The 12,861-nt window shown below is 34.4% G+C and overlaps 1 protein-coding gene across 11 annotated transcripts in view; it reads right to left on the reverse strand.

The window, feature by feature from the left end:
* DCAF6 (DDB1 and CUL4 associated factor 6) overlaps window positions 1-12,861 on the reverse strand; it is an 81,396-nt gene that overhangs the window by 11,452 nt on the left and 57,083 nt on the right. For 6 of the 11 annotated variants that reach the window (XM_027449391.3, XM_027449395.3, XM_072025218.1 and 3 more), the window contains 3 exons: window positions 12,445-12,528; window positions 11,945-12,269; window positions 1,329-1,467 (listed from right to left, as the gene is read on the reverse strand). In XM_027449391.3, the coding sequence (XP_027305192.1) occupies window positions 1,329-1,467; window positions 11,945-12,269; window positions 12,445-12,528 (548 nt within the window). Of the gene's footprint in view, window positions 1-1,328; window positions 1,468-7,030; window positions 7,073-11,944; window positions 12,270-12,444; window positions 12,529-12,861 lie in introns of all 11 variants that reach the window. The other 5 variants (XM_027449392.3, XM_027449389.3, XM_027449393.3 and 2 more) reach the window with 1 other exon arrangement.

Below are 12,861 nucleotides of genomic sequence, written 5' to 3' on the forward strand. Positions count from 1 at the left end.
TCTTCAATGTCATCACTGCCAGCCTGGACTACTAAGAGGATAATAGTCAGAGGGGCAAACCAGGTTGGGAAGCTTTCTGGCAATGTTTCTGACCCTGGCCCCAGGGAGGCAGCAGACTTCCCTATGGGTAGGGTCAGGCTGACAAATAGGTCCCTCTGTTCCCCTGAGAAGGGAGTCGCCCACAACAATCACCCTTCTTTCTGTCTTGGTGGAGGCATTCCTGAGGCGTGGAGTCGACTTCCTCACCCAAGGCATCCTCCTGGATAGACTTTCTACCTCTTCCTCAGCTACCTGTCTCTCAAGCTCCAGGGCCTCAAACCTGTTGTGTAAGGGCACCTGGGAAGGTGGGGCCGGTAGGGAGGGCATTGGCTGTGATGTTGAGCAGGGACCGGTCTCCATTCCTCCTCAACTCCTAGGTCCCCTATTAAAGCTAATTGTTTAATGCTATGACTTTTAAACTAATGTTTGTTTGTTTTGAGTATTTACTATTAATTTGCGAAATCAGTGCAAAATCTTGTCATTAATCAATTTTATTCTAAGTGCTTATGCATATTGAAACATGCTTTTACTGAATCATTTTCCCAAGTGTAATTAAAACCATTCATATAAACTCTAGAAAACTGGTTTTGGAGAAAGAGGAACTACTCTCAGATCAGCTGCAAAATCATACACCCGCTACTTCTACAGAACACCACCTAGTATTGAGAACTTGACATCTTCAAAGTACTGTAAAAGACAAAAAGAAATATGAAGGAAAAGTTTTTCCATGCACTACTGCTTTACAAACAGTAACTGTATTTTTCTTAAAATATAGCATTTTATATGAAAAAGACAGGGTACCTAGTACAGATATTAAAAAATGGTAACTAACATTATCTGACTTTTTAAAATTTAAATATGTCAAAGCTCTTCAGAATTACTACTGAAGTATATTTGAAACTCTTTAAATAGAAAGTAATGATTAAATAAGAATTTGAAGAGCTTGGAAGGAAAAGTGAGGATTCAATAATAATTTTTAAGGTAGTCACATTTTATACCACTTAAGCTGACAGACAAAATTAAAAAGAAGTTAAGAGAAACATCCAAGATTTAAAAGGAAGTTAAGGAGATAGTCAAACTACCAAAAACTTACATGCCTTACATGGTGATAAATAAGTCAGGCTAATTTTAATTTTCATTTAGAACAAATTATATGGCTTCCAATTGAATATACAAGTAGAAGTGCTGACAATGTCTGTTTTGTCAGGCATACTAATTCACGCCATACAAAATCTACAAAAAATCACCAAAAAAATCTACAATTCCAAAAGCAAACAAAGAGTTTGTACCATTGTCCGGGAGTTCCGATGACCTTTATAAACCATCTTTATTAAAGGACGTCTAATATTCAAAGTCTCCAGTTCTTCCATTTCTTTTCTTTCCTTCCTTCTTCTGAAGAGCTCCTGAATGCGGGCAACAGCAGATCGTCTACAAATAGCACACAAAGAGAACACTACTGAAAGGCCATCTCCAAATGCTGAAATGAGCTTTCAGAACAGGGCTATCAAATAACAGGCACTCAAACACACTCTTCATAAGTTTGGTACAAACATCAACATTATCCCAAATGTAAAATTACAGACTTTAAATTTTTCCATCCTGGCTTAGAGCAAGAATAAGCATGCAAGACAGTGGACTGTCAAGTGATGCAACATTTTATTGCCTCTCTGAAGTACAAACTTCAGATGCTGGCAAAATTAATGTGCTGTTTTATTCTTCAGTACTAGGGATATACTCCAAACATAATAAGGTACAAAAATTCTGAAGTGATAAACCTATGCCAAAACAATTTTTTTTCAATTTAAAAAAGTTGAAGGATCTAGTGTGTCTTCTAGTGTTTTATTGTTGTTGTTTTTTCCAAATTTCATGAAATGCATTTCTCTTTGCTATTTCCTTATGACAAGGTTCAAGGTTTAGACAGCTTTAAAAAGTTCCCGCTACAGACAGAAATGACTTGAAATCATTTATAGTAGAAACTATCTGTATATTAGCACTGGCCCTACAGCAGAAGGCTTCCTAGAATAATAGAAAAAAAATAGCTAAATATTATATTCTGTTTTGTGACTGTTTAGTTCCAGGAAACTACTTTTTGATTAATCTGTTAAAAGACTCTTGGTGCTGTGTTTTTTATGTTAAGCTCTAAGTTTTCAGATTCTCAAAATTCCAGTTATAAACAAACTGCCACGACGCACCACCTGTATCCAGCTCTTTTTCTTCTTTTGTTCTGTGTCAGGGTTCCTATTAGGTTTGAGGTCTTGAACACAGACCAAGGGGAACATCATTCCCAGAAGAAGCAGGTACTCATTTTAGCAGAAAGCAAGTGATCAAGCTATAACAGGAATTTATAGAATCCCAAAAACTAATCCGAGCCAGAATTGAATATATTTGTAACCTCAGGACACTGCTATGAGAAGGCTAGTAACCTGAAGTAGTCCTTAAGCAATACAGTAGTATTTTAATTGCTGATTCTGGAGACTCTTGCAACATGAGAGTCTTCCTTCCCAGACAAAAAAAAAACAACCAACCAAAAAAAAAAACAAAACACCACTAGTTCTATCTCTTAATTCCCTCTACCAGTGATCTGTACAGATTTTTGTTTCATTGTCATAGGAGAAATTTGGACAAAAATAAGATAAAACAAGTGTTGTCCTACAAGCTAAACAAAGATGGAAAATAAATGCAAGCAATGAGTTATTAATACAGAATATATAGATATATTTATAAAAAACTGTCATACTAAGACAGGTCTTCTAATACAGCTGAACTTTTAAAATGTATTTTAATACTATTTCTTTACAGAAATTAGAAGAGATTTGTAAATGCTAGCCAATAAATCCACTTAACAGTGGGCTAATACATTTCCTGAAAATTTGTCTAGCAAACAATCCCAGAAAAAGGACTACTTTTATTAACATTGTGAAACTTTTCTATACCCACTCCCCCAGCAATTTCATATCTAGGCAATTTTCTGGTTCCTCCTTCCTATACTACGCTAAATAAATACACTGAGTTTGTTATTTAGTTCTTACAATATGTGAAGTCTCAACTGTAATTTTCAACAGGTTTAAGAACAGAGATCTTCAAAGTCCTTATACACTGAAGAGGAAAGAAAATTAAAAAACCTCATGTTCTACATCTATTATGCTTTAAAGATCATCAAATTATCTTCCTTACTGGTTTACTTTCATGTGAAGGAAAATGATGGGTGGCATGTATATGATAGACTACATATATAAAATACTTGCAAAAATTTTAATTAATTATTCATACGCATTTGGTTTTGTTTGGAAAAAAAAAAGATATTGTTTCTGTGAGAAAGTAAAAGCAATAATCATTTAATAATTATTCTGTTACCAACCACATAAATGATCATGGCTTTGGAAACAGCACACAGCTATTTAGCACAGTGAGACCATTTTGGTTTCAAGGCAATGCCTGCTAGCCTTACAGCTACTGCTTACTAGTATTCCCATTTGGATTTTGGGATGGTGTGTATTTATCCACATTAATTATCAAAAACACGTGTAGTGGAAACGTTGAGAAGTTAAACATCATTAGGTCTGACAAAGCAGTGAACTTGTCTAGCTCTTTTAGAAGGGTTACTTGCTAGATAGCAGCTAAAAAGGTCTTGGGATTAGAAGATGTTGTTAGAAGTAACTAACCAGTATTCCTGAGTAGTTTCTTATAGAATTTTTGGTTACAGCATCTCTATAAAAGTTAATGTCTCTGTCTAAATTTGTCTAATGCACACATTACAAAAAAAAAAAAAAAAAAGTCAAGGATATTCAGCACTCAGAATCATGCATTTTTAAAGAAAAGCAGAAGCACAAAAGCAACGTTTGATAAAAACACTGTCTTTCAACTAGATTCAGTTCTTAGTTAAAAAAGATATATATATATATATATCATTTTGGCTCTTATTTGTGAATGGCATGAATGGGATGATATTTAGTTCTCTTTTAAAGTCAATGACTACCTTCCACAGTGAGAATGTAGCCAAGCACATGTGACTATAACTGTGATACTATTATCAGGCATTCTACTAACACACTGCTAAAAGCAGCAGCCTGGCAGAAGCAAGTCTTCTGCAGTAAAGATATGTGAGCCTAATCTAATGCTATTTCACAACTAAGAACCTCTTTTTTTTGTTTGTTTTGTTTGAGAAGGTTTTGCTTCTCCATAACTACAGATTTTCTGTACGCTTTTAAGAAATGTGAAGAAAAAAAAAAAAAGATGGCATTTGTTTTAATGGCTTTTTAATTTACGCTTATATTTGTGATAAGCAATTCCTGTCCATGACAACTTGAACTTAGGCAGTAGCCTAAGCATTTGAATCATCAGTAGATACAGAAGCATGCTGTGCAATTCCTTCCTCTTCCAAAGTTTGGCCAAAGCTAAGCCTGACGGCAAGCTACTGTTTCCTCTGTTTCCTACTGTTTCCAAACTCCACACTCTTTGTAGTAAATTTAATTATCTGAATATCAGATAATTAAATTTATGCACATTGTGTTGGCATTCCTCAGGCAACTCCATCAACTGATGAAACTAAACATTATTTATTCATATTCAGGCATCAAATAATGAAGATGCCTGAGAAATGTAGGATATTGATTAATATTATTGGTATTAATTTCACAGAACAGAAAATGTTATATCCCTGGTAATGTCAAAGAAACTGAACTTTGGTTTAGTTATGCTCTCATACTCTGGGTAGTTCTCTGACTTTAGAATAATTCAGTACTACTGTTCCCTCTGAAGACATAAAGCTAAATAATGTTTTGCTAAATTTTGTGCTACCTTGTTTCCTATCTTATGATAAAGTTGGCGTGTACAGTCTTGATGAGACTGAGCCCAAGACAATATAGGGTACTTTCATCATCTCAGTACCTTGAGGTAAGATAGAAAATATTATTTCTAAAAATAAGGACATAGGCATGGACTAGAGCACAACTTTGTCCCTTACAATCAGCCAGATTGAAGACTTTGAAATCAGTTGTTATAAACATTAATAATGAAAAGAGCATTTAAATTAAACCCTACATGAGTGGAATAGGCATTCAAAAGTGAAACCATCGTATTCTTTCAATTAAATAGCCAGAAAAATGGAAAAAGATTTAAACATACAAGCTAAGTCAAAAAACTTTGTCACATAGGACATTTTCTGTGTGTTCACAAATTGTGACATCTAATAAAGAATCACTTTTAAACCAGTTTGTTTATTATAGCACAGTATTTTTTCTCGACAGAAAAACACAAGATTTCTCTTAAAAATATATTTTTTGAGAGCTGCAGACCTCAGTTCCCCATGTATGTTACTCAACAATTTCTGGCTAACTAGCCCTGCTTGTTTTAAAACAACTATGCTTATCTATTAGTTAGAAGAGTGACAGTCAAAATTAATGATACGTTTTTCAGAAGAGGGAAAACTGAACATCACAATTATCTATCAGCTGAATCTGTATACAATCTATAGCAATTCAGCTACAAACTGACCCAGTGGAGGCCTGATGCAGTGGCTGAGACAAAATTAATCTGGTACCCTTGATAACCCTCTTCTTCCAAACACCATTATTCCAAACTAATCGCCTCTTAAGCTGCAGCAGTTAGTTGTAGGGCTCATGTGTAGTTGCTTCCTTTTTGCACCCCTCTTGTCTCAGCTCTGATTACTCAGCTAAAACAATATTGATTCATCCAATACTAAGGGTATGTGTCTTCTAAAGTTTCTAAATTAACTTACACACAGAGCCAAACATCATCTCTTCCTGCTAAGTACCAGGAACCCTGCTCCCTTCTCTTCTGCTCTTTGAAGTTAGTCTTTTTTCCTTGTTGCCATCTTCTTATTTCAACTATTTTTCCTATCCAAAACAACTGCAGGGGACCCAGGACACATTACCATTAACTTAAAAGCTGATTCTCTGATGCCTTATGGTCATTTCTTCATTGACTGCAGAGAGTAATCCACCTGACAGCTATCATGTTCCTGCCCAAGAAATTCCACGCATGTGTTGTAACACAGCGACTTTTTACACAGGCAGACAGTGATAGGACAAGGGGGAATGTCTTTAAACAAAAAGATGGGAGATTTAGGTTAGATGCTAGGAGGAAATTCTTCAGTTCCAGCTAAGTTTGGAATGCAAAACAATGAAGTGTGTCTGTGGTATTTTCCTCAAAGCATTTAAAATGCAGGATTCAGGTTAAGTTTTCTATAACACCACATCCTACGCCTTTTCCTTTCTGGCCACAAAAAAGCAATATGTTGGTTTTCATCATTAGAATTATTTTTACCCATTTGTTTTCCCGTTTCCCTTATCTATAGCCTTTGACATTAAATCACTGTAGATTGTTTCTCCCTCTTATCTCACACAGCCAAACACAGTTGCCCAAATTACTTTATACGTTCTTACAACTAATTCACTGAAGTATTTCAGTGAGGAATATGAGATCAAGTGACTATTTCACTTAACTTCATTAGCAGAAATATTCTGTAAGATTTAAAGCTTCTTTTGCTAAACATGTATTATCAAATATAACTTTGATAATTACATCTTGTTCAAGCAAAAGAAAAAAAAATATGAATGGTCTTTGAGATGTTTATTCTGATATCTTTTCCAGAACTGGATGTTCTGCACTGTGAGACAGAGCAGATCAGCAGTGGCACATGCAAATATGACACGTTCCTCAGCTGCTGAATAATAATAATAATAAAAAAAAGGTATTTGCTTTTCACAAACTACACATTTTTCAAATTCCATTAATTTCTGTGACACACAATAAAAAGGTTAATACATTGTTAAATGTTTATATTGCCATTTCTTATCAATTTCCATGCAATACATGCAGCTAAATATAACTCAAGCAATATGTTCTGTAATTCATAGCATTTAAAGTACAGTAATTCTTAAAATGCCAGTTAGACATGAAAAACATGAACCTGATAAATCCATTATACAGAAATAAAAAAGGAGAGGGGAGGAAGAAAATAATGAATTACCTCATTATTCTATCACCTATCGCTGTTCCTCTGATATTATATCTAGTAAAGGGAACAACAACTGAAGTCATTCAAAATTGCTGGATATCATGTTTTTAAAGGTTAGCATCTATTACAAAATGAGTTCTACTTCTTCTGAGATTTGTTCTCCTTGATGTGTTAGTATATGAGACTATTTTGATATCAGCAAAAATAGTATACAGATTACATATTAGTACACAAAGTTGATTTTATAAAATGCAGTAATTCTTCATAGATTATAGCAGAAACAGAAGCAGCTGAAAAATCATTTCCATTTTACATTTGCATTTGTTTTAAATTTTAACCTACTAGTTTAAAATTTTCCAGGCTTAGCCTCTGCTCATATATCAGCTTCTGTCAAAGTCCAGATAAAATTAAGTCAGTCATTTAAGTAGGAAAACAGCCCTGAAACAGTTATTTTGACTAATGGGAAAAATCAGTCCAGTCAGTTAAAAGCTGCACTCTTTCTACATGAAGCACGCATATCTTGCTTAGATTGCCTCCCAGCCCTGCTTCACACGCGTTACAATGTACAGTGTTAAGGTAAACCATGTTATCTATCCGTTCCAACTAAATTTACTGAACTTAGTAAGATTTAAAGAAGATATTCTATGGGCACACTTCAAGACTTAAAAACCTGCTTATCTTCTCATGTTTGTAACAGAAGGGATCATTCCCTGTGGTTTCCCTAAAACCCCCAAGAGGTTATTTTCTCTGTTGAGTACCTAGCTAAATGCTCTGCAGTGCAAAATGGGCTTTTTTTTTTAAAAAAAAAAAAAAAAAAAATTGAAATATACTCTGGGCAGTTCCTTCTACAATTATGTTAAAAAGAGCATGTATTGACTAGCCCATTATCAATATAAAAATGTAAGTAACTATTTAGCTTCTTTCTGTCACTGGTCTTCATCATCCCTATAGCGATGCTCAGGGGTTGCAGAAATGCTACAGAAAAAAGAGAGATGGCACATTCCCAATTATTTCTTTCAAAGAAAAACTATTCCTAGATGATTTGTAGTCAACATTCAGTTGACTTATGCAATTTGTCAACCCACAAAAGACTGTGATATTTCTACTTACTTTGCTGCTAGGCTCTTTTAGGGTCCTTTCCATATTATTAATGTAGGGCTGCTAGGCCCTCCAGGCCCCTTTCCAATTATTAGTGTAGTTGTTGAACAGTCTTTCCTGACAGTTCAGTTTCAGGTTAGTTAGAGAGAAACTATCTACACTCATTATGTTTTGAGAATTTTAAGCATCTACAATAAGAGTTTATGTCCCTTGTATCAATACTTAGATCATATAAGTGAAATATAAAGACCCAGTTCTTGGTTTGAACACATTAAAATTCTGATTTCTGCCTAAACATAATTAAAATAATGGAGGTTCTGTAAACAAAGTGGACAAAAATATCTATTCAGAAATTTGAAATCTACATGTATCTTACTAAAAACTGCACAAACCCAGCAAAGTTGCAGCAGCAATTTCATCTATTTAAGTGCAAGTACTGACAAAACAGATATCAAAGGGGGGTTTTGGCCATTTCTTTTCCTTAAGAAGTCTAAGATCATGATTTCAGAGACTCAGAAGTATATCCTCCCTTTCTCAGTGGAAGAAGTTGCACTTTACAGTAAAAAGCTGACTCTAAGACAGTTTTCTTTATTTTCAATTCCCCAACCATTGACTTTCTCCTTTACATAAGCAATATGTATTTAATAGGTATTAAAAAAAAAAAAAAAAAAAAAAAAGACCTAAGATTTGCTGCAGATAAGAAAAATACCAATGTTATATACTGGAAAAGACTTATTAGTTGAACAACTTTTAGCATTGTTTCAGAAGGCTACAGCCCATTATTTTGTCCTATAGATTTTTTTTTGCCACTTTATAAAATAGGCTCATAAAAAAGTAGATTATTGCACTCTAATTTTATAACCTTCTCTGGAAAGAAGAAAAAGCCACAAACAACTCCTCCTACATATTCTAGACAGATGAAATCTACTATATTACTTCTGTATTAATGCAATTAATTATCTCAGAGATGACACGTGGGAAACTCAATTATTAAGTAAACCTGTGAAAATGAGATTTAGTAAACTAAGTGTTAGGTAACAATTTACTAAGTGAGAAAAGAGAAAATGTAAGCCTAGAAGAAACATTTTGGTAGAGTTAAGCACCAGTCTTACAGGCAATTTTATTTAATATACTGCTAATGATCTTTGAGCAAAATGTAGGAATTTACTCATGCTGTGCATTGAGGACACAAAGTTTGTTAATTTTATGAATATAGAGGGGACTGTAGGACCTTGAGAAAAAGAGCTGGGAAGAAATTCAGTAGTATAAAATTGATGGTTATGTACTTCCATGCTTCCTTCTGGTAAAAGATGGGAACACATTAGCTGGAAATGAGGAAGTAGGAAAGAGTTCAGTAATTTGACTGATGTTATGTCTCAGCAAAAGCCACCACTGTGAGACAGCCATAGGTGAGAGAGGGGAAGGATGTAACCACAGCCCATTGATGCTTCTGAGAATTTTCTCTAGACAATGAGCAATCATGTTAATATTCCTAGCAAAGTCCAAACAGCACAGTGTTGGACTGTCTGGTCTCCAGCTTCAAGAAAGTATAGCTAGGAAGAGCAAAGGTAGGAACCGGTAGGATGGTGGAAGAACACTACAAGTTTTTACTGCTAAGAGTACAGAAAATCTCAGCACACTAGCAAAATAAAAGCTGATAATGAAGAAGGTGAACAGCATTGAAATGATAAGCATTGGGCATGGAAAAAATATTATTTCGATCAAAATACTGTGATAGCACAAACCGAAATGACTATAGGAATGTTTAGAAGCAACTTCCCATGTGTTAAAGTGCTGGGGGGATTTTATGTAAATTTGGTCAGTTTCTGAAAAAGATTATAGGCTGTAACATCTGTCTTAATAGCAGAGAGGACTTCCAGTTCCTTTCACTCCTTTTCGTGAGAGATACAAATACTAAGATGGCTTATAGCAAGCCTTTAAGACCACCAGTGCCTACTTTTTCTGTCTGGAAGTCTGAATTCATTTGGGCACACACTCACTTTTCTTCAGTAGATCAGTGGGCATTTAGAAATGCCTGAGACCAGAAGAATAGGAGGAAAAAAAAGTAAACATATATCTGAGTCATTTGAAATTAAACTTCACTGCTTGCACAAACAAAGACGACGATAAAATGAGGTGGTCAGGCATTAAACCTGAGTAACGAAAGCATGGAAGCAATCCTAAACCAGTATTAACTAAACAGAAGCTTTTTTCAGATTTTATTTGGGGGAAGAATAAGGAAGGAGGGGGCAGCATAAAGAATTTTAACTGCATTATTAATATAGTTGAATGATTTTTCCTATATGAAAATTTTAAACTGCTACAGGAAGAAATCTTACTACATGCAAAGGAAGAGAAAAACAGTGCCAGACAAAAGTGCAACTTCATTTAAGATTTCCACGCTAGTGGGAAGCTAGTGGGCGAGGCTATATGATACCAGGAACTGTCATTCTTATTACATTACTCCAAAAATTACTACATAATAGAGATAACAAAGTGCATGAAGAGTAGCTAAGAATCCTACTTGAAAGCAGAAATGGGTTAAAATTGCAGAGCTTTTCACAGCTTGCTCTTTGACCGCTTCAGCCACACAATGAACATTGGCTTTGCAGTAGAAACTATTTCAGACATTAGCTATATACCTGCAATTAAAGTTGACTTACTACTGCATGGACAATTAATGGATTCAGACAGAACCTGTACAAGACAACTTTTTCATAAAAAATATCATTTAGTGAGCAGAATTATTTATGCTGTGTAATAAGAAACTACCAGCCTTTTTGTCACTACTAACAATGTGGTGGCTTATAATTGTATTTTTTTTAACCACAAATTATTCAAAACTTCTTCTATATTCAATTATTAAATTTCTTCTGTTTGCCTAATGAATACATATTGTAATGCTTCTAGTAACGAATTTACATTGCTAGCATAAGAAATTAATAGCAAGAGAACTTTGAAGAGGACAGGAGTAAAGCTAAGGCACCTGACAATGGGTTACATAAACATCTGAAATATGTGAAAGATATTTTCTTAACTCCAGCAATAATGAGGTTGCTTAAATAATTACTATAACTTCTTAAAAGTCCAAGAACTGAATTTAGTGAACAAAGGTATTAAAAAGAGCAATACTGAACTGGAGGCTAAGTTTACTGAATGATCAAACAATAATGAATATATGTCCACATTTTACACAGAAAAAAATATATGAAGTGTACCAAATGCACCTTTTCTTAGTGATGACAATCTTTAGTAAAGTACCTTTTTTTTTTTTTTTTGGACTGCTATACATAGATATTGAATAAATATTGAATAACTGAGAAACAGGATTACAGAGTTTCTCCGTCAGATAATAAAAAGAAGAATGATTGATCATGTAAGTCTTAATGTATGTACTGCAGAAAAACATTAATGAATAAAAACAGAGAATAGCTCTTGCTTTGTCAAGGACAGAATATTCAAAATACAATTCAAAGAGAAAATTTAGGCCCCTGTGCCCTATATGAAATTTTATGAGCTTTTGATAATTATGACTCAAGTGAGAACAATCAAAAACGAACTGCAAATGTTTATCCTTGGGGTACTCAGTAGGCACAAAATAAGCAAAAGCAGGTATTAGGTCCATGGGAGCTTGCCTGCCTAAGAGGGAAAATAGAGCTATACATATCTTATATATAGGCAAAATAAGACTCAAGTCATTAAGCTTGTCTAGCTGTCCAAAATACAATTTAATTAAGTAAATAAAGTACTGGCCTCTAGTACTTCTAAAAAAAAAATAAAAAATAAAAAAAATTGCCAAGCAGTAACAGAGACAAATACTCCTCTAACCTGTGACCTGGTCCTCCTCGATATCTTGCCCCTGGGATCAGAACAGGATCATCATCACTATCATCTGTTTCTTGAAGAGCTGAGGTCCTGGTAGAGGACTCTTCTGGAGTTGCAAGCCCTGAGGATTCTGGGTGTGACTGAGGTTCATCATTTGCAGCAAGCAAGTTGGCAGTGGATTCAGTACTTTGCTGACTTGAAACATCTTGTTGTGCGCTTTTTTCACAGGAGGTTTCTTCTTCTATATTTCTGGAGCCAGTGTCAACACTGGGGCTATTTTCTTCTGGTTGGATTCCAGGATGCTCAGTAACAGGTTGATCTGATACAGCTAATAGAAAATATTGGTGAAAATAATCCACTGCATCAATTATTATTGCTTATTTTAGAAGGTACTATAAATTGTTATACGAATTAAATTATACATATTGAGTTTATATTAGAAATTTAGTTTTCCATTCCCTACTTCTTCATATAATAATACTGAAAAGAGTACAGACACATACTTGCTTCTGTTGTCTCTATAGTTTCATCTGTAGTTTTCAGTTCTTCATTACTTGTGTCTTCCTTGTGAGATTCATCAGGAACTCCTGAATAACAACTTAATATTAATCACATGATTTCACATATATAAGCATCTACAGTGTAAAATGATCTACATGGGACTAGCAGTCCTAGATCAAACCAATCAAAACAATCAGAACGATACCCTCCAAATTCTACATCTCACTTTACTGAATTTTTGGATACTAATCACATAAAAATCAGTATATAAAAAACTATCTAGTTGCTCAGGTCAATACATTAACAAAGAAAAAAGTGTATCTTGTTCTTTAATAAACTTATATCCTACAGATGAAAATTTAGCTGCAAAAATAGCACTAATAGTCTTGAAACAAAAAGATCACTTACTGAAAGCTATT

This window comes from Anas platyrhynchos, chromosome 1, assembly GCF_047663525.1.
Source record: "Anas platyrhynchos isolate ZD024472 breed Pekin duck chromosome 1, IASCAAS_PekinDuck_T2T, whole genome shotgun sequence".
Lineage (NCBI taxonomy): Eukaryota > Metazoa > Chordata > Aves > Anseriformes > Anatidae > Anas > Anas platyrhynchos.